At 39.3% G+C, this 21,634-nt stretch overlaps 1 protein-coding gene across 3 annotated transcripts in view; it reads left to right on the forward strand.

Annotated features, from left to right (window-relative positions):
- LOC121897716 (polypeptide N-acetylgalactosaminyltransferase 18-like) overlaps positions 1-17,763 on the forward strand; it is a 183,215-nt gene extending 165,452 nt beyond the window's left edge. For all 3 annotated transcript variants that reach the window (XM_042412409.1, XM_042412410.1, XM_042412411.1), the window contains exon 11: positions 14,049-17,763. In XM_042412409.1, the coding sequence (XP_042268343.1) occupies positions 14,049-14,195 (147 nt within the window). In that variant the 3' untranslated portion in view covers positions 14,196-17,763. The remainder of the gene's footprint in view (positions 1-14,048) is intronic.
- The last annotated feature ends 3,871 nt before the right edge of the window (positions 17,764-21,634 follow it).

Consider the following 21,634-nt stretch of genomic DNA (forward strand, 5'->3'; position numbering starts at 1 on the left):
GTGTCCTCAGAGACCAATACCTTCAACTCTCCAGTTTCCTCAGTATCTGTAGCTACTGGGCACACTGGCAGCAGATTCTTCCTCTAATTAGCACCGGCCAGAATCAGAAATCTCACTTTCAACTTATGTCAGAAGTCAAAGAGATGAAACCCATTAGGCACATACCCATGGGGGTTTGGAATAGAGAACTCAATTTTCTTCATAAAAAGTTTGGGAGAGAAGTCAAATAAGGCCTGAGATTGAACTACCAGCTTTTCTAACAGAGCAGATGAAATGTTGGATGCATGAAAGATTCAAGAGGGATGGAGCAAAGTGAAATGAAATACATTAAGTTCAACATTTTCTTTTCTTAAAATAAAGACATAAAAACCTACAATACTAAAAACAAAACAAAAATAAATTAATAAAAAAAGCAAGTAAAAAATAAGAATACTTTAGCGTGTTGCACCAGTAAAGAGGTGAAGGCCAGAACATCTTGTTTGGTTTTGGGCAACGTCAGTTCTAGTGGGAGAATGCCAAAGACAGCAGTCAAAGGGTAAGGCTCGATGGGGCATTGTAAGATTTCAGAGAGTTTGGAACACTGACTTCCAAAATTTAACTAGTCAAAGGCATGATTGCATCATCTGCATTTGTCACAGATAGGATCCACCTCAGGGTTAAATCTAGAGACTTTTGTTTTGGAAATATGAGTACAATATACTACTTTGAACTAGGGGCTGTCACGATATCAGATTTTCACAGCACGATTATTGTGGCCAAAAGAATTCATGATAATATTATCACGATATCTATAGAAAATTTGAAAAAAAAAAGCTATCAGTCAAATCATCTTTAACTTTGTTTATTGTGTGTTTTGCCTCTTTTCTGGCAATTGAATTACACTCGAGTAATACGAGAAAATACGAGTTCAGGGAGGTGGAGAGAGAGAGTTGGTAACCATAACTATACCCTGATAGCACATTGCCTTTCCCACATTTCAATCAGGGGAGACTCAATTTCTTATGAAGTAAATGATGTTTATTGAACAAGCATGATAGATGTAGTTGGAAAAGTCTTTGGTGATTAGACCCCATCATGATGTCACCGAATATGAAGGAAGGAGATGAATGTGAGAATAGAATAGGATAACCTCCCGATGGAGTCTAGACACTGGTGGTGGTGATGAAGAGGCGTAGATCATGGTAAAGTGGTAGCGGCCTCTGGTGACCTCGGGCCTGGTGCCAAAGTAACAGAGTGGAGAAGGTGAGATGGTGATCCGGGACGAAAGGGAGAGGAGCTAACTTCTGTGACGTGGCCGTGGCCGTGGAGGTGGACAGGATGAAGGAGGTCACAATGATTGCTCTGGAATGACAGCTAACAGCGACAGAGAGGGAAACAGATTTTAAAGTTTGACAGCTGAGCCGTGATTGGTGGTTAGGGATCGTAGAGGAATCTGATTTGATAACTAGCAGCGATGCCTCTAAACAGCTGATGTGAAAGCGGGAGGAGCAGGGGAGAGAGAGAGGAGCGGGAAATGAATGAATGGTTAAAGATAGTCTTCCTGCCTGAATTTACCCTAAGCTCCATTTGGAAGTGAATGACGAGCCATATCCGGCTCAAGGTTACGACAGCTATAACTGAATCATAACAAAGCCAGACTTCTACCAGGACTAAGCCAAATACAAATAGTTGATATGGCTCATAGCTGGGCCTGATATGGAATATCTGTATGGCTGAGTTCTGTCAAGGCCTTATGTGACACACATATGGCTGACAGACCAAAATCCGTACTTATCCCAGAATTGAACCTAAACTACACCATACCTATGATCTGGCCCACATTTGGAAATGAATGATAGGTCAAATCTGGCCCAAGACTATAATAACCTTAACTGAACCATAACATAGCCATTGATATTATCCCAGAATTTTAGCAATGGTCTATACTTTGAATATACCTAAGGCAAACAGAAATCCAACTATTTTAAAATGTCAATTTAATATGTCAAATTGGCTATTTACCTGTTTCTATATGATTTTCCCTGATAAAGCAAAGGTTAATAAAAATAGTAGTTTATTAAGCTTTGGTTAATAAAAGTATTTTACTGCCAATTTGGCAAATGTGGCATTTTGTGACAACTTTTATAGGCTACTAATACAAACGTAACAAAAACAAAACATATATTCTTTTTTGTAATTTATTTAAAAAATCCTTTCAACAAGGGTCTGTGAAAAGTTATTGCCCCACTGGCAATGACTTTTCTGATAAAAGCCTTTGAGAAATTAGAGTGTCAATGGAGTTCAAATACAAAGTGTTAATTTTCAGCTATGTCAGCTTTTTTTTTTATCTTTGTTCCCTCTTACCATCTCTGTCACCAGCCAGGCGAAGCCACTTTACCGTCAGTACTTCCACCTCCTTGTCTGAAACGGTTACCGTCATAGGGTTTCAACGCCTTGAGAAAGTAGAACACATGAGACAACAGCAGTGTTATATTTCTATTCATATCTTTGTTATATCTTCCTATAAACACACTCACATTTACCCAACTATCAACAACTGTCTTCAAGATCAGCCGCTGGACAGATATTTTTTCATTCACCCCCCCTCCAGTTCATCTGTCTTGCAATAGCAGTTGAACATACAGGTGCAGCAGCAGGTGCAAACCATTTGGATGATGTTTGGGGAACATCAATGCATGTCAGTTCACATGATTGCCAGTACCACGCCACATGTGGTCCCAAGCTGTCAGTTCTTATCTGGGCCAGGTACTTAAATTTCAGAGGTGATCCTGAAGTGAAATTCCCTCCAATTTTGAAGGTATGGCGAAAAGTACGTGGTTATGATTTGGCCTTCATGCATTTTGCCATGCCTAAACTCTGTCACATGTGCCAGTTGCATACCACATGCGGCCCAAAAGTCAATGCTTTTATCTGGGCCAAGTGCCTCAATTTCAGAAGTGATCCAGAAGAGAAATTCCCCCAATGTTGAAGATATGGTGAAACGTATGTGGTTATGATTTGGCCTACATATGTTGTGCCATACCATCTCTCAGCCACATGTGCCAGTTAAATACCACATATGGCCCAAAAGTTGATGCTATCAGGGTAGTTTGAAAGAAGTTTGAACACACTTAAGAAGGAAGTTTTTATTTTTTTGCAAACAGATGCCTGCAGATGACCTATAGCTGTGACCTGTTGGAAAACACAATGGGATGACAGCATGGAGCCTTACCAAGTCCATGTTCCAATTTAATAACAGTACCACAGAAAATGACTATTTTACATGTTTTTCTAAGGGTGTGTCTAGGCGTCTTCCTAAAAAGGCCATTTAGAGACACCAAATAACTCAGAACAACTGAAGCATAAACATATTATAATGCTTTGTTCCCTGGTTGAAACTAAACTTTGTACATATAAAAGAGTCAAAACAAGAGCTATGGTGGAAAAGCAATGCATATAAAAAGTAAATCATAGCAAACTATTTATATTTGCATCATTTCCACATTTACAGTAGTTTCCATGTTTCCACCTCATCTGTAATTTAAAAATTACAGCGATGCTTGAAGCATAGCGTTCATACATGAGGAAAAAACAACAAAGATTTGTTCTGTTGTTCTTTGTATTTACTGTTGCATGAGTTGGATGTAATGAATGAATGAAAAAGAGAAATGCCCCCCCCCCCCCCCCCCCCCCCAACCCATCCCCGGTTGTAGCTGTTGTAGAGTAACAATGTCATTAATTCTAATCAGGATGTTAGCAGCTCAAGTGCAGTTTTATTATAATTTAACGAAGAAGATGAATTCAATATTATTTTAATAGTAGAGATGCTAACCAGACACCCTAATGAGTTAGCAAATCAACTGAATGGATCAATAAAGAGAGGATCAGATTCCAGTCAAAAACAGGAAAGAAATGTTGCTATTAAAGATTTCTTACACAGATATGTGTGTTATTATTTTTTGTGTGTTCATTTCCGGCCTTTAGTGTTGAGGATGTTGGTGTAGGCAGACCATGAAGAGGATAGGTTGAGGATCTGACACAAAGCTTTATGGCTTTTGAAGTCAGAAGTCCTCCCTACCTCAAAAAAGACAGATGGAGAACAGACAGAGAGGAAACAGAAGGAGGCAGGAAGAAGACATACAGGGTGAAAAATCACAAAGAAGAAAGGTGTAGAGATACAGACAGAAGGAAACAGAAAGATACAATATATGAGAGCTAAAGAACGGCAGGTGAGAGATTAAAAGGAGGGAAGAACAAAGGAGTAAAATAAAGAAGAGAAGAGTTGTGGGAGAGAGGCAGCGCTGGAGAGAAGTGAAGCGAAGAGAAGACGGAGAGACAGAGGGAGGCAGCGTTTCATGTGAAGTGGGCAGTCAGTATTTGTGAATTATTGATAAGTAGATCTTTTACAATATTGAACTGAGTGTGACCCTGAGGGAACAGCCATCAATAGAAAGAGAGAAAGGGGGAGTAGTGGAAGGGAAGAGAGAAAGGAAGAAATTGCCAATTGCCTTACAAAAATCTGCCCAACAGCAGGTAGTATGTTCTGGTATAGCAGGTAGTGTTTTGTCATAAAAGTGGATTTTCTTACCTCAGCTTTTTACTTTGCTGGACTGTTTTTTATTTGTGCCTTTATGGGTGCCACTTAGCTTAAGGTAGCCCAATAAAAAGTTTCATTTCGCAAACGCTGAGCACATCACAACCGTTCATTAGATTCACTACAGACACGAGTAAAGACGAATCTTATCACCAGCGGCAGGTCGACTCCTCAGGCTTCCTTAACGAGAAGGTGTTGCTAGTAGATGCAATCAAAGTTGAGACATCAAGAGAAACAGCAGTTCTTGGTATTGATCAGTATAAATCCAAACTGAGGGTGGTGAAAGGCAGCACTGAAAATAACAGCTAATAAGGACTAGGTCATTTGATGTAGCTTACATACTTTCTGCGCTGCTCTGCTGTTGTTTTTTCAAATGTAACATTTTTTATAATCATGCGTTTCTAGCGCAGGGTAGATGCTATTTTAAACGACATTATTTATGAGACGTCTCGCTGTAGTTTTTCACTGATGTTGGATCATGTTCAATTCATTCTAATCAGAAATTATAACAACCCAGATGAGCAGCTACTTTCTAAGAGATTGTGAACACTGCAAACATCAGCTCATGTTTTCCTTATGCTCTACAAATACAGATGTGGCTTATGTCACTAACATTTCTGGAACATTTAATTAGAAGGTTCCGCCTGACTTTGTTATCAAAATTGAGTTATTGACATATTTGTGAACTGCAAATATTACTTTCTGCTTGTGCAGTGTTATATGACAGAATCCTCTAGGTTTGAATATTTAGAAGGTACATAACTGTTTTTCAAGCTGGTTTGTCAAATCTTCGAAGTTTAATATTGCAGAAGTGCATTCCCTGCAGAATAAACCTTATATTTCCTACCTCATGATTTCTTGAAGTTTGCCATTTAGCTTTTATGAGAGGTGTTTTGCAGTGCTGTCTTTTCACACTGAGAAGGTGAACACAGCTCACAGAGCACATGATTCATTGGTGTATTAATACATGTCGTCTTAAAAGTCAATAAAAAGCCTGTGGAGTAAAATATTTACAGTAGCTGGGATGGTATTGCATACTGAACAAATATTGTATTAATATCTAAAAACCCTAATAAGGGGATTTAAGGCTGCACTGTGATATCTCAATCCCATTGGTTGGTGGTGCTCAGTTTGAAAGAGTGTATCATGTAATTCTTTGTGGCAGAGCTCAAAGTCGACGAGGTGATTCAAACAAGAAATGAAAATGGTGATTTTGACATTTCACAATGACATCCTACTGACAACAATCCTGTGGTTACAATGATATGCCTGTTAGCTGGCGTCAGTGAAAAGATTCATGTCACCTATCACGTTCGTGGAGAATACACTATTTGTTCAAAATAAACATGATGTTCTTTAAGGGAAAAACTTTGTTTGAATCAGACCTCAGTGTACTTGAAACCCAGCAGATATCCTTGGACTGTTGGTGACTGTTAACGTTGGGCTATTGGAGGCTGTATGTGTCCTCCGGGATTAACATTTGTGATGATGTGGCTGCAGTTTATCTGATGTGGATGTGGAAATGTTCTCATCTATTGAAGCAATAATGTCATGTTCAAGCTGTATGCCTCTTTGGGGCAGCGGAACAAACTGGAAAACACAACATTATGATGTTATTATTTTGTTGTTATGGCAAATGTGTTGATGCCTATTTACACATTCAGCAGAAATGAGGACATTATCACTCAATGATACCTGATGAATATGAGTCCAATATTCATTCTCATCTTAGCTCTGTTTTGGTCTGTGCTAACTCCTGAGAAAAATATCTGGCTCTTTAGCTCCTGATTGCTCTACTATGTTCACTGGCTTGTCCTTGACTTTGTTTGTCTTTGTATGGAATTTGTGAACCGGAAAACCAAAACTATGGTCCAGAAAAGACAGAAATGCTCCAAAAAACCATTGAGGGAGGGGTTGTAGAGTTGGATGGTAATTCTCTAGTACGTCACTACAAGCGACTTGTTTCATATGACATGTAGTCATTTGATCCAGTGTTAATGTAAAAAAAGAAAATTGATTAAAGCAGTTGAATGTCTTCACATTTCTGCTGTCTATCCTGGTATTAAAGGTGCTGCTGGCCTGTGGGTGTAGCTTTGTCAGTGTTTTTTCAGTGTCATCTACTACTAACAGTTGCTAGTTGTTTTCACAAAGTGACAAAACGCACAGCATGTGGGACTGATGGTGACCAAATACCCAGAAATTATGTAACAAAAGGAAGTGCTGTAACTAAATATTAAGTAAACGCTTGGAACAAAGCACACAGCATATTTATGTACCCCACTGCTCTGCGATGCTTTATACCAAACCCTGCCAATAGTGGGACAGTTTTGCTTTGTTGTTTAGTTATTATCTGCAGATGGAGAAAAATAGAGATTAGTCACTCAGAATTTAATCATGGCAAATGGAAGAAATCTGTGACACCTCAGTTGGTGGGGAGAGGGTGTGCTTCACTGTCGCTGCTCCACTTATGGGTGTATTTCAGCATGAATCGCATAAGCACAAGCACTTCATGCTTGCAGCTCCAGCATTCTATGCTCTTTTTCTTTGTGCAGTGCTTTTTACTCACCACACCCTTTGAGGTGAATGACTTAATGATTGAGCGTCTGGCTGACAGATTGCCGGTCAACCAGCTGAGTGGCTGTCTGATAGCTTTCTGGCTGACTGGCTGTCTGACCGACTGATTAACTAGTGTTCCCGCCTTAATAGCAGGGAATCAATAGTGCGGTCCAACTCTGCACTTTGCAGAATGACAGGCAGACTCACTGCTGAATTGAGGACAAGGTGCTGGACAAATGCCAAATATTTGTCTGTGTGTGTGTGTGTGTGTGTGTGTGTGTGTGTGTGTGTGTGTGTGTGTGTGTGTGTCGCACTGTCCCTGGTTCAACTCCGGTTTTGGACTCTTGTTGCATGTCATACCCTCTCTCTCCCCCTTGTTTCCTCTCTGCTTCTACACTATCAGCTCTCCATTAAAGGCAAAAAAATGCCCAAAAACAGAACTTTAAAAAAATAATGTGTGTGTTTTGCATGTGCTCTAACTCAGCTTGTGTAAAGCTTGTGTAATCTGAGCTGTACTCTACAGGGGAGGCGAGAGGTAGAGCACAGACTTTTAAGTACACTGGTTGGAAGTCACTCAGGTCGTACACTTAGAGAAAGCCAATTGACTGGTTTTCAGCGGAGGAGGTAAGAAAGATCATTGTGATTACTTTAATGGATCTTAAGTCTGCCTCTACTGTACAATATATAGTGAGAGCCATCGGTGATGACCACTATGAGGAGTCCCTCCAGCAATAATGTCCCATTAGCGTCCACTGCAGCTGGCAGCGTAAAAGCTGAAAATGTCAAACCCAGTGTTGCAGAACTCCTGCTGTTCCTGACGGCTGTTACAAGAATGTGGAAGACTTTGCAGTGCAGTAAAATAAGGCTGTAAAGGCAATGGCTATAAATTGATATGGAAGATCATTATCACCTTTTAAAATGTATTTGGGGAATGTGTTAGGTAACAGTGGCTTATTAACATCCAGTAGGGTTCTGGCTATGATGTTTCATCTCAAGTTTTTTACTTGGTGAGCTCCCAACTGCATGTAGAGAGTGGGGAAGGGCCATATGGTCACAAGCAACAACTACCATGGCTTGAGGCTGAAGCCAATGTGTAAGAAACTGAAACTGCAATGTCAGCGGCCGCCACTAGATGCTCCAATCGACTCCCATTCAAAAAGCATCAGCTTCTTTCTAGAAATACTGAATCATTTTTTTCAACAAGTCATTATGGTCTTAATAGCTAAATTAAGGCCCTCTAATAAGTGTGCTGGTGGTCATTTTGGAAATTATTGCTCCGTTAATAAGATTTGAAGCCTTATAGTAGCTTTGATGTCGGCTGTGTGGGCGTTGATTGACAGCTGTGATTGACAGTTGGCTCACCTGCTGATCTCCCTGACTCCAGGACTCACACTGAGTCACACTGTTGTCACACTGTTGTCACACTGTTGTCGCAATATTTGACTAAGTTTAATGTTTCTTGATTATGATACCTGCCCTGTTAGCAAATTTAGCTGAAGTAGCAAACGTTAGCCCAAGTGTGAAGTCCCAGGTTGCAGGCGTGTTTCCAGAGCGTGAAAGGCAACACTCCTTATTTGGAAGGTCCTAGCGCCAAACATAAGCTGCAACTCTGGGCTTGCCAACGAGTCAACCAATGAGTCACATCTCCCTACTTCCACCTTTATATCCAGTCCATGTATGTTCAGTGTTAAGAGGCCAGCATACCCCACAGGAACAGCTTTTCGGCCAGTCGAATTATTTCGGAAACCCCGTCCCCCCATACTCCTTTCTGTTATCAGAGTAGAGGGGGCTGTGTAGGGCCATCTCTGTAACTTTCCAAAACTGAAAATCCGTCATTCACACCGACTTCATGTCATGATTGGACAGTCGTGCTAAAGTGACATAACTATTTCTGTCACTTTTCATGTGAACAACTGAGTGCAACACTATGAAGGCCCTCCAGGAAAGACTCCCCCCTCTTTATGACTTTTCACTCTACCTTCAATTGTGGCCATTCGTAACAACTAAAACACTTTAGTCGTACGAGCTAGTTCTAATCGACCATAAACCAACCCTTAAAGAGCATATATTCAGAGTGACAGGGGCTTCAGAAACTTCAGTGGGTTGAAACACACCTTTTTGGTTCCTGTCAATGAGGTTCTTTCATCCTTCTTTGAAAGATCATTTACTTGCTGATTGGATTTTGAGAGGCATCATATACCTGTCGCACATGAAAGTGTTCCTTATAAAGACTTGAACTTTGTAAATAAGGTTCAGCTGGTCGATCATTAGAAATCAAATAGGATTTAACTCTGTTCCTAACGCAGCGTGGTCTAGTATTTCACTGATTAGCCTGTGATCAATATAAATTAGAGGTTAACTGTTGTAAATCCAATATGTGACTCTCACAGACACAGATAGATTCCCTTTCCTTCCCCCTGTCTCTGTCCCTCTATCCGTGAGCGCCAATGTGTGAGTGTGATCACGTGCATGTGTGAAAGTAATGTAAGTGTGTAGACACTTCTTTGTTCTATCAAGCAATCACACGTACACATGCTGGCCAGCCTATATGTGGGCAAAGTGCTCCGTGCAGAGGCAGCTGTGCACACAATCAAACAAGCTGAGAATATCGACATCTTCTCCAGAAGCTGAAAGCCAAAGAGAATGTGATTGTTACTGTTGTATAAACGTCTGTTTTTTTATTGTATTTGTATTGTAGTCAGTCACTCTCAAACAGAACACAGAGAGAGCAGCAAGATTCAGCGTGTTTAGATACACTGTGGTGTGCGTGTGTGTGTGTGTGTGTGTGTGTGTGTGTGGTCCAGGTATTCCTCATGTTGTGGGGACATAAATGTGTTTACACAGTCATATTGTGGGGACTCGCCTCCCTTATGGGGGCAAAAAGCAAGTCCTCTTAACGTATATCATTAATTTTAGGGTGAAGACTTGGTTTAAAGTTAAGGTTAGTTTAGGGTTATGTTAAGGTTAGAGTTAGGCAAGTAGTTGTTATGGCTGAGGTTAGGATAAGTCTCCAGGAAAGTAATGTAAGTCAATGTAATGTCCTCTGAAGTGATTGTGTTTGTGTGTGTGTGTGTGTGTGTGTGTGTGTGTGTGTGTGTGTGTGTGTGTGTGTTATTGTGGGAGATCTAAAGCATATTGATTTTAAAGCAAAGCAGTCCTTCTAAAGCACAGCAAGTTTGATGCAAATGGGTTTAGTCTCCTCTGCCAGGGCTCAGGCTCATTAAAACATATTACTGTTCTTGCCATATAACCAAGGACCTACTTTGGGTGCCAACCTATTGTTCAAGAAACTAAGATGTACACACACACACACACACACACAATGGAGAGGTAGGGACTCATATTAAATGATAGTAAGGCAAGCCTCTTATTCAAAGTGGCATTGTTTTGAACAAATACGGTGCACACACAAACGCACACTAAAGCACAAACATACTGTGCATTCATATGCCGTCTGGCTCTCTCCCTCTCAATACATTTCACTTCAATCTGCTTTACTGGAACAAATATCAGATTGCCAAAACATCTAAATACCAATGAAATAATACAATACAATAGTGCACAATAAACACTGAGCATCTACTGAATTCATGAGAGCAAAATTAAATAATTTGGGCAATGTAACCAAAGCCAATATGTTCCAAGACAATTGTTAGTATTATATCTTATGACCATATTGTATGCAACTTGTATTTGCAGCTTGTATGTTATAAAAGGAAAATACATAATGAGTGCATTTACATGCACACTAGTATCCTGGTTATGTTTTGCTCATGGAAACACCTTATCCTGGTTTCAGAAACTGGATACCCAGAACACTGTTGCATGTAAACACCATATCCAGGTTTGTGAACATTCTTCGTTGGTACAGAACATAGTGAGAGATGTTGAGGAATCAAGACACAACAGGATAGAGACGATCAGAAACCTGGAAACTGTTAGAATCATGTAGACAGGGATATGAATAACCAGGTTTCTCATGCTCCATGTAAACGCCATATTCCCGAATATGATCAAAACCAGGATAAGACTCAAAACCGGGATACTAGTGAACAATGACGAGATCATGTCCGTTAGGATTTCAAGGGTCATTTCTGATCTGATTACCAAAATCAAGCATTTAATCCAGAGTTTGTACAAATAATAAGCAATTTGAAAACATACATAGAATTTTTTACCAGGCTGGTCTAAATGTAAATGTCTAAATGTACATTTTATCCACATATAGCATATACAGTATATGATGGGAGACAATGGAAAAAAATATTAAAGCTTGAAAGTGTTTTCCAACCAATTCTTTTTTTGCAGCCTTGTTTAATAACAAATCACATCTCCTGCATCCTTCATGAAATATATTCAGGAACAATTTTTTGGTTAAATAAGCCACTTAATGAAAAGAGATTCAAAGACAGTGTAGTGAACAAATTCCCTTATTTTAAGCTGATGGAGTGGGTGTTTCTACTCAGATGTCTGTCAGCAGCTGGAGGCAAATATTTATTTGGAGGCTGATGGATCTCAGAGGTGAACTGAATTTTTTTCTAGATAAGTTTACATCAAACTGTGATGAGGTTCTTGATAAGTTGTTGCTTCACTACGAGCCTCCAGTACAGCTTCAGTGCTCTGTGGAATATATTGAAGTATGGACACCATTCTTCTAACAGATGTTCCCTCATTTGGTGTTCTGAAAGCACTGTCTGACACAAAATCTCTCTACTGTAGGTGTTCAATTGGATTAAAGCTGCAGTGTGTAGAATTTAGTGCCATTTAGTGGAAAGGACTTGGCACAAATGGAATATAATATTCATAAGTATGTTTTAATTATTATAATTACCTGAAACTAAGGATCGTTGTGTTTTCATTACATCTACATAGGGAGCAGGTCCTCTTCCTCAATACAGTGCCTCCACAAGTACTACAGAACAGTACAATACATAAATACATTACAGAGATATATAAAAACAATGAGAGTATGTAAAGGCAGTGCCAGTGATGAGGTAGTATGATTACTCATGATTGGTTTGTTTTAAGCCATATCTTAAGTTCATGTTTAAAGGTTAGCAAATCAGTGCTCTCTCTTAATTCGTTAGGTTGACTTTTCCAGTAGTGGGTGGCTCTGACTGAGAAGACTGTTTGCCCATACTTATTATGTCTGTATGTACAACACAGTCGTCCTCTGGTAGTTGCCCTTGTGGCCCTGCAGCTACTATTCTTCTGCATTATGAACTGGCTCAGTGTGGGAGGTGCAAGCCCACGTAAGACCTTAAAGATAAAGCAAGCATCTGCAAAATGTTTAAAACTATCTAAATTAAATAAATTGTACTTTTCTACTATATGGCAATGATAGCTTTTGGCCTTTCGCTCAAGTGTTTTTAGTGTCTGTTTGTGAAGGAACTCAATTGGTTTCAGGGTTGTCATGCTTGCTTGTGACCTGTTTGTAAGACAGTATGCTATGTGGGAGAAGATCATAGCATGCATAAAGAGGTTAGCTGCCTCTATTGTTTGGTATGGTCTTATATGCCTAAAATTAGCCAGGTTGAATTTGATAGTATTGGCCACCTTTTTAATATGCTTTTTAAACAACAGAATGATTCCGAAGGTATATAGAATCAGACACCACCTTGAGCTTTTCTCCTTTAACGAAAACATCAGGGTGGTAAGTCTCTGCAGGTTTCTGATATTTGTGAGTAGGACTTTGAAAGTATTGTGTTGCTGTGTCTTTCCACTTGCTTAATTTGGTTCTAATTTGTGATTATAGGCTGTGAAATTCAAAACACAAGGTCAAGTAAATACTGGCTATGCCTGACAGATGATATGCTTTTGTAGCTACGCTGTAAATCGGCTCGTAATTTTTACAGCATACATCCAGCTGCTGGATGGATGCATGATGTGAAAGATTCGGAAACTCAAACTTTAGTTCAAAAGGTTATTGGCTGTTATATGCCAGCCGGTCAGTAGTCTTCATACCAATGGTACATCTGCTTTTTAGTGTAGTGCACTTAATAAGTGGCGCGTTCCACTTAATACATGGTATGTTCCTCCATGCTTTGTTGTGTGGCTGTATCCAGATGTATACATTTATTTTTATATTCGGCTCCATTTTATATCAGGGTTCTGTAGCCAATAGTGTTTTAACTGAACTGAGGTTTTTCTGAGGTCTATAAATGTATGTGTGAGAGTTATTCATATAGTGCTAGCAAGCCACAGGCAGAGCAGTAGGCGGTAAAAGGGTAACTAAATGGTGAAACTAATCTGATGGTTTAAAGCTACCAACATGATATATATAAAAATTGCTGATGGTTTAAAGAGTTGGCCTTTCAGTCTGTTACCATCTATACATTTAAAAATCAACCAAAATGGTATGAGGAAGTTGGGGGTTGTTAACTAGTAGCACCTCCAGCTGACTTGGTAATACTATGAAGAGTATCCAAAGTAGAATCCCCTCATATATGTAAATAAGGTGGACAAAATATTAGAAACACCTTTCAATATAATGCACACCAGTACAACACCATCACCCTCAATAATTAGCAACTTTCTGACAGTGTCAAAAAAAAGCTTCATAAAAGCAGTGTAAAAGTTCATGGCAAAGCTGGATTGCAATAGATTGTACGTATATACGTAATAAAGTTGGCAGTGAGTGTATGACTGTGTTAACAGCTCAAAAAACATTTGCTTGTGTTTGATTACACCTTTACAGCAGCCTTTTTTTCTTCCTTTATAATTGGTCATGGAATAAGTGCAATAATGCACTCAGATGTGTGCCAATATCTGAAAATAATGGATTCAATGGAGGGAACACAACGCCAAGTGGAGAGGCATTCCTTAACTGTCTCGTTCATTATTTTCTTATAACATAACACCTTGTTGAAAATCTTACTCATCTCTCTCTCTCTGTCTCTCTCTCTGTCTCTCTCTCCAGGGCGGCTCCATCCAGAACACGGAGTCTCAGCGTTGTCTGGAGTTGGTGGAGAGCAGACAGTCAGAGTTCAGTTTCCAGCTGGCCATTCAGGACTGCACCGATCAGAAATGGACCATCACTAACATACTGACTGTCCTGCCACAGTAAACACAGTGAGACAGCTTGCTCACTGCGACACCTTTGTTGTGATGGAAAAGTGTAGTTCAAGCGAACACTCCACAAGCCGCTGCAAACTGCAAAAACCAAACTAAACCAGATGATGGATGGACTGTCACAAAGTTGTGGCGCACCTAAAAGGAATTAGAGTCCAGTTAGAAAAGGACTAACATGCTGGCCTAAGCGGTGAACTAAGTGTCCAAAAAATGAGCTTCAATATCAGACCTGTTTCTACCAAGAATCTGCACAGGAAAAGATGTGTTTCAATCAGACATGGATCATCAGTAACCTAACAACCGTTTTATACCAATGACCTGAGAGAAGAGACACTCACAGATGGAGTCTGGGCTTTTAAAATTTCCCATTTTGCACTCGAAATGAGAAATATAGTGGCTTGTTCCAGGGGACGGGCTTGTGAAATCACGTAACCACTCTGGTTATAGCAGGAGCAGGCCTGTGATGTATTATTGGTCCCAATCCACAGTTTAAGATAGAGCCTGTACTCCCTCAGTCTCATCGCACAATCACCATAACAAATTGAGTGAGCATGGTTCCAATATGTTTGTGTGCAGAGGGAGAAACTCAAGGTGAGTGACTGCCCGCATTCCAGGAAAATATAACAATTTTATGATGGAAACTAGCTGAATTGTAACGCAAAAATGTACGGAGGAGACAAGCTTTGAGTTGTTACCATTAAATGCCACTTGACTCAGAGTGTAGGCAGGACAGATGCTGGAGATTACCTCAGTATCAAAGTGTAATGGAGTATAACCACCGGGTGATTTAAACAGGCTCAGTGATTGAAACACTATCCTTCAAAAATTTTAGGAGTGTGCTTTGGAATTAATTTGATCAGAAGCAGAGCTGTCGATCATGATGGCATACACCGTATTTGTGGGTTCAGAGACAGAGCAAAAGAGTCATCTGGAAAAAAGAATTTTAGGACTTCCTGCTCGCTCCTGTAATACCAGCACAGTACATCACTCTGGCTTATGCAGCATTGATACATCTTAAACAGACCTGAAAGAGTGAAACTGATGTGGCAACTGTTGGCGTTAGAGAAGATGAAGCATACCTCAAGAACTCCTGCCCAGGTCTGATTTCAAAGCAAGCACATTAGTCCTCTAAAATCTGGCAAAGACTCCACACTGACATTGATGTGAATTCAGAGCAGTGGGTCAGTGATGTATAGGCTGCTGGTTCAGATCTTGTGTTCATGGGGTGCTCATATGAGAAATGAGGAGTTAAAGGAAAAATCCGTCTTCAAATTCTGTCAATTCACACAGGTCTCCTCAGTTATTCAGACGAATTAAAGCTGTAGTTGCTCTGCCATAACAGGTATAATAAACAGGAACATGTTAACTTAACACAGGCTGTACATGCCCACACAGTCCTGAGAAGATGTCTAATCAGGCAAAATAATTGAAAATTCCTGTGTGGGTGTAAGATGACTGCAAGAGTTTGAATAGAGCAAAAGGTCTTGTTTGAAAATTTACTTTCCTGTTTCAGGAGCCTCCTCCGAAGTCCTCCTTTCATTAACCAGGACCAAGGCTGTCGTCTGATATACAGCTTCATAATCAGAGTTCTTTTAGGCTTTGTCACTGTGTTCCCAAATCTCTGCAATGACTTAGTAAAATGTGACTGTAATTAAAATGTTGGCCAAAATTACAAAAGTAAGGCCCAAGTTGTAATACACCAAACTATCCTTCAAGCATCACAACTCTTGTATCATGCAAAGTGCCGGATTTTACAGCCGGTGTTTACTGCTTTGTTGGCTGTTTGAGTGCAACTTCTCGGTGGTAAACTCCAAATTGCTGACTTTATGAGATGTTGAGGGCAGCACCAGTAGTTAAGAGGCAGATCTCCCAGTGACACTATGATGAATCCTCTGTTGTCTTATTTCTGGAGGAGGTGCAGATACAGACCAGCCTTCAGTCCTCCAAAGAACATATCTCGTTTGGAGGCGGCCCCTCAAATTTCCATTCTCCATTCTCCACCTACACATCTACAACAAGGTCGAGCACCTCCTGTGTGGGATTTAAATGGTATTTAGAGAAATGTAGGACATTACTACTGAAATGTGCAAAAGCAGAATCAGATGATGAGTAACATAAAAGGAATGGATTGAGCATGACAGATGGATGTTATATCATCCATAACAGATGGATGGGATCTAATAGTGGACAAGCATCCAAGAAGGGATTTTTCCTTTAAAAATGTGCTTGAGCAGTAAAACCAGTAAATACACTGGTGTGTGTATGTCTGTGTGAATGTGTGTGTGCCCTATTACTTTGCTTTATTCTGTAAATGCTGAGTTCCCTTAAAACTCTGAATCATGAGTATCCACTGGGTAATAATTTGCACAAATTCAACATTGGGGGATTGTGAGCAGGTAAACTGGCGTTTCTGCACATTTCAAATCTACAGCTGACCATGGGGAGCATGCAAAAAATTTGCAAACAAAGAAGAGTACCTCCATTCTCACTCAGTTCATCCCAGGAGGAATTTTGGCACCCAAAGACATGTAATTAATCAATATTATACATGTATATGTGTCTGAGTTTTGGAGTTATATTTGTGCCGCTATTTTGAGCGCACTCAGACAATCTTAGCACAGAAAAAGATATTTTGTAGAGAAAACATTGTCAGGCAGAGAATATCTTTGTGTAATAATTTCTCTACACAATATAATTTATGTGCATGTAAAAAAGAAGGAATTTGGCACCAAAAGACATGTAATTAATCAACATTAGATGGGTTTGACTTATGGTGCATCTGTTCCTCAGTTTTGAGCATGCAATAGGACAATTTCAGCACAAAAAAAGATATTTTCTAGAGAAATTATTTCTTTGCATGATAATAATTTCTCTACAAAACATTATTTATGTACCCACATCTTTTTCTGTGCTTAAAATGTCCCATATTGATTAATTACATGTCTTTGGGTGCCAGATTCCTCTGTTTTGTATGCACATAAATATATAAATACTGACTGGGCATTTGTGGAGATATTGGAGTGTCGGGATGTATGTTTGCTGTATGAGTACATTTTGCTTTTGCTGATTTGACATTCGCATATATAGTACTGCTAAATAATGTGCCCTACATTAACAGGTCTCCAAAAGTTACACACTGTCATAACACTTTTAATTAAATATAACTGCTTTGCAATCAATCTCCCAATTATTCAAAGTCCCCGGATTCAACAATCTCTATCAATAATTCAACACAAAAACAGGATGAACCTATTCATTATTAATCCGGCTATTATGTATTCAAAAGTTTCTTTTTCAATCGCAGCCCACTGAGGTACACGTAATATAGTGATAATGCAGTGGTAACTTGTGGAGGACTGGAACTGTATGTCTTCTATCAGCTACTGTGTAGCAACTGTTACCAAACCTTCTGTTGATCTTCTGTTCTTTTTGTGGCTCAGGTTTGTAGATCCTGAAATTTTAAAGGTATCTCAATTTTTGGGAAGCTGAAAATGTCCAAGCTATTTTATTAGTGTATTTAAACTTAATATTTATAAGAACCAACAGTAAAAACAGATCATGGCAAAACATGTCCTGTGTGTGCATCTCTTTTCATCTCTGCTAACAATGAATATTCAGCCAGTGGTCAACAGGCTAAAACACACGCTACATTGTTAGCAAACATTCAGCATAACTAATAACATTTACATTAATTTAAAGTCACCGAACAAATTTAAGTCTAATATTCATTCTCTTTTTTGCTCTGTTTTGATTTATGAAATAACTGGGTCTTAGCTGCTAGGTGCTTGGCTTTCTTCACCAGATAGTCACTAACTTTGTCAGTCTGCTGTTTGATGCTGGGCAGGTAGTGTAGAATGGGTTTATCACAACATTTTAGCTGAAAACTGCTGTCTGCTGCAGCTGGAGACCAAGTTGAGGAGAGTGGTGAGAGTGAAGCAAAAACAGTAAAGTTGCTGCTGTAAAACCGAAATGAGCAGCTGAAGATGCTAAAACGCTCTGAGCTGAGGGGAACTGCAGAGTTGGGTGATAATTCTCTGTGGGTTCATCACTATGAGCCTTACACATAGTAATTTGTGTCGAAGTCGAAGTAAATAAGCTGAAAGTACTCAAGTAAAGTACAAATACAGAAATTGAGCAAATGTACTCAGTTAATTCACTCCACTGTGTAAGAATGCACAACATACTGGTTCTGTAATATTAATGTAATGTGTGAAAACACAATTGATGATACATTTTAGGATTTTTGGTCAATGCTTTCACTATTTTGAACAGCAGCAGACACTGAATTACAGCAAATATTTCAGTGATTTTGATATTTGACAATCCATAAATATGTAAATTAAAATCACAATAGACAAAATATTTGATAAATTGTAAATCCCTAACCATCTATCATCTCTTCATCTGTTTTCTAACATCTTCACAGTCACTGTGTGATCTGTAAAAGTCTATCAATAAAAGACAGATTACAAAAATGTCATCTGGTAAAAGAAATGAATGAAATTGCTACTCCAACCACCTTGTTGTCCCACAGTCTCACCACCTTACTAGTGAGGAAGCAGTTCTCCCATTAAACATGTCTCGAAGCGGGTGAAGAGAGAAAACACTGTACAGCCAATCAAATCAATAAGCTGAATCTGAAATGATTAAAGTTTAATTCAACCTGTGTCCTTACAATCTTGCTCGGCTACATTTATTAAATTCTATATTTATTTATTTATATGTATTTGCTTCAAAGCTGTAGGCTGCTAAATAAGAGCACAGGAGAACACATTTTCCTGTGTGTTTGGGTCTCTGTTTAAAGCCTGGCATCATGAAACATGTATGAGATGGCATCAACATCAATCCCAGTAATGCTGCTGTTTACTCTCCCACTGTCTCATAAAAGCCGCCATTTGCATGCGCACACACATATACAAACACACACACATTGTGCATTTTATTTCACCGTTTTTCAATAAGGGAATGAGACAGAAGTGGATGCTAAATATGATTCATGATATCCAAGGCGCTAACAGTGTTGGGGGCAAAGTATTCCATGTAATGGATTTACGGTAATCTCATTATAAAAGGTGAATGTGTTCCACCATGTTACAGATATATTCAGATCACTTTTAATAACTAGGCTTTATCATTTTAACACTATTATATTTGGGGGCAACAAAAACAAATGAGGGGATTGATGTTAATTCATGTTCATTGATTTTTTTATTTTTTTGTCTGATTAACCTTTCAGTGTTGTATTTATTTTTTATATAGGTAAACAAACTTTCCGATTTATAAACTGGTATGTCAGTTTTCAGATATTGGAAGAATATTGGGCTTTTATTAATTATTTATTTGAAAGGTCATTGATGTGCTTCACTGATGATATTGTTGAGATTCCTGCTTTAATAGACCTGTAGAAAAAGTCTATAAAGCTTCACAAAATTGGTGACTTGAGACTTCACTTGGACTTGATTTTAGTTTAGATTTGACTCTATTATGACTTGATACTTAAAAGCAGCAACACTCAGGTTACAAATTTTAAACTGGTAAAATCGCAGAAAGAATCAAATATAAGCAAGACAGGCCGTGTATCACCAAACACCTTGATTATTTAATTATTAGATCAATGCATTCAAAGGATCTGGTCTTAGCAATGTAAAAACACTGTTGACACAGCCTTAAAAGGAAAAATGTTGCATTCAGGAGACCTGAAATATTAGAGCTGGTTTGTAATTTGCTGAAGAAGACTTGTGATTAGACTTGGTCTTGCTTTCAATAAACTTGACCTGGCTTTGACTTGTGACTTGATTTAAGACATGACTTTGATTTGTCTTATTTGACTTGGGAGACTTGCTTTTACTAGATTGGGACTTTGACTTGTCTCGACTGAGACTTACTTTGACATGACTTAGAAATTGTACTTGTTTTAACTGACTTGAAACTTCACTTGACCTTTGACTTTGACTTGTCTCAGTTAACTTTAGACTTGACTTGATAAATACTTTGAATAGACCCAGTACTTGGGCCAGTCTCAATTGACTTGAGACTAACTTTAATAAGACTTGGACATGAAGTTTTGAACTTGAGACTTTACTTGTTTCAATTGACTGGAGACTCGACATGAGTCGACTTTGATGTGGCTTAGGACTTGGACTTGTTTTAAATGATTTGAGACTTACCGTGATAATACTTGAGAACTGACTTGGACTCACCCCAAAACAAATAGAAACATCCCTGTATGAAGCCTTTAAATTTAAAAAAATGAAAGGTGCTAATCCTAAAAGGAATGTCACTCGCCTTGATTTCAGTGGAGGGTTTGAGACTATTCATGAAAGCCTGAATGCTCCTGAATATTTTCCACCCTGACAAGTATAAAACTGATGAAAACACTGCAGACCAAAGAAAAAAATAAAACCATACTGGTGCAGTTTGTGCTCTGTAGTTCAGTCATACTGGGGGCAGATGTGTGGGCCTCTGAAGCCTCAAAGCCTCTGAGGATATACTAATTATCACCCTCCAGGCAAAATCTTACTATCTCGTTAGTCCACTGAAGAGCTGGCTGGACTCTCTCTTTCTCTCAGTCCCACTCATTCCCTCCTTCACTCTGTCATTATCCTCTCTACTGTCCCTCCCTCCTCCCTCTCACTCCTCCTCACTCAGGCCTCCTCCTTCCCTCTCTTTAATTCACTTTTTCTCCGCTGCCTCCCCCTCTTTTAATAGATACCATTATAGAGAGAGTGCATCTTCACTAAAGAGGAATCCATCCTTTAACACAGTGCCTTCTTAAAGGATTACAGTGATGCATGAATATACCCAAGCATCAAAACAGCTTTATACTTTGTCTCTAAAAGCGATAAAGCATTTCCACGGATGACTTGTCATAAATGCTGAAACCCTGCACCTATATTGTTTGGGGGAGTTACCATGAACACCTCATAAACAAGTCTCTGACACACTCATAACATCAAAGGCATTGTAAACCTAGCGTATTAAATGAGCCGTGAGCATGCACAATAATAAACACACATACATCCACGCAACAACATAGTCCTAAACAGCAGCTGAGTGATTAGAGCCAGCGGGACATTCTGGGGCCTTGGAGGGAGCGGTAATGATGCAACGTCAACCTTTGCTCATGTCTCATTGGCTCACGCTTCTGCTGAGTAACCGCCGAGACTTAATTGAAGGGTACACTTCGTTAACACTGTTGCCAGGTGACCAGAGAGGCCTAATTGAAGGGCAACGCTTCATTGGATCTGTGCCTGTCCATCAATCAGGTGTATTAGCGAGAGCTTAGCTTTTTATCTTTGTTGGCAGAGGAATATGTTGACTGGAAGAAGGAGGAAGTGTGCGAGGAAGAGAGAGGGGCAGAAAAGAGGAAACAGGGAGAAGATAAGGGGTGCAGAAAGAGAAGGAAAGGGCAAGACAGAGAAGGATTAAGGATGC

Source organism: Thunnus maccoyii, chromosome 5 (genome assembly GCF_910596095.1).
Source record: "Thunnus maccoyii chromosome 5, fThuMac1.1, whole genome shotgun sequence".
NCBI lineage: Eukaryota > Metazoa > Chordata > Actinopteri > Scombriformes > Scombridae > Thunnus > Thunnus maccoyii.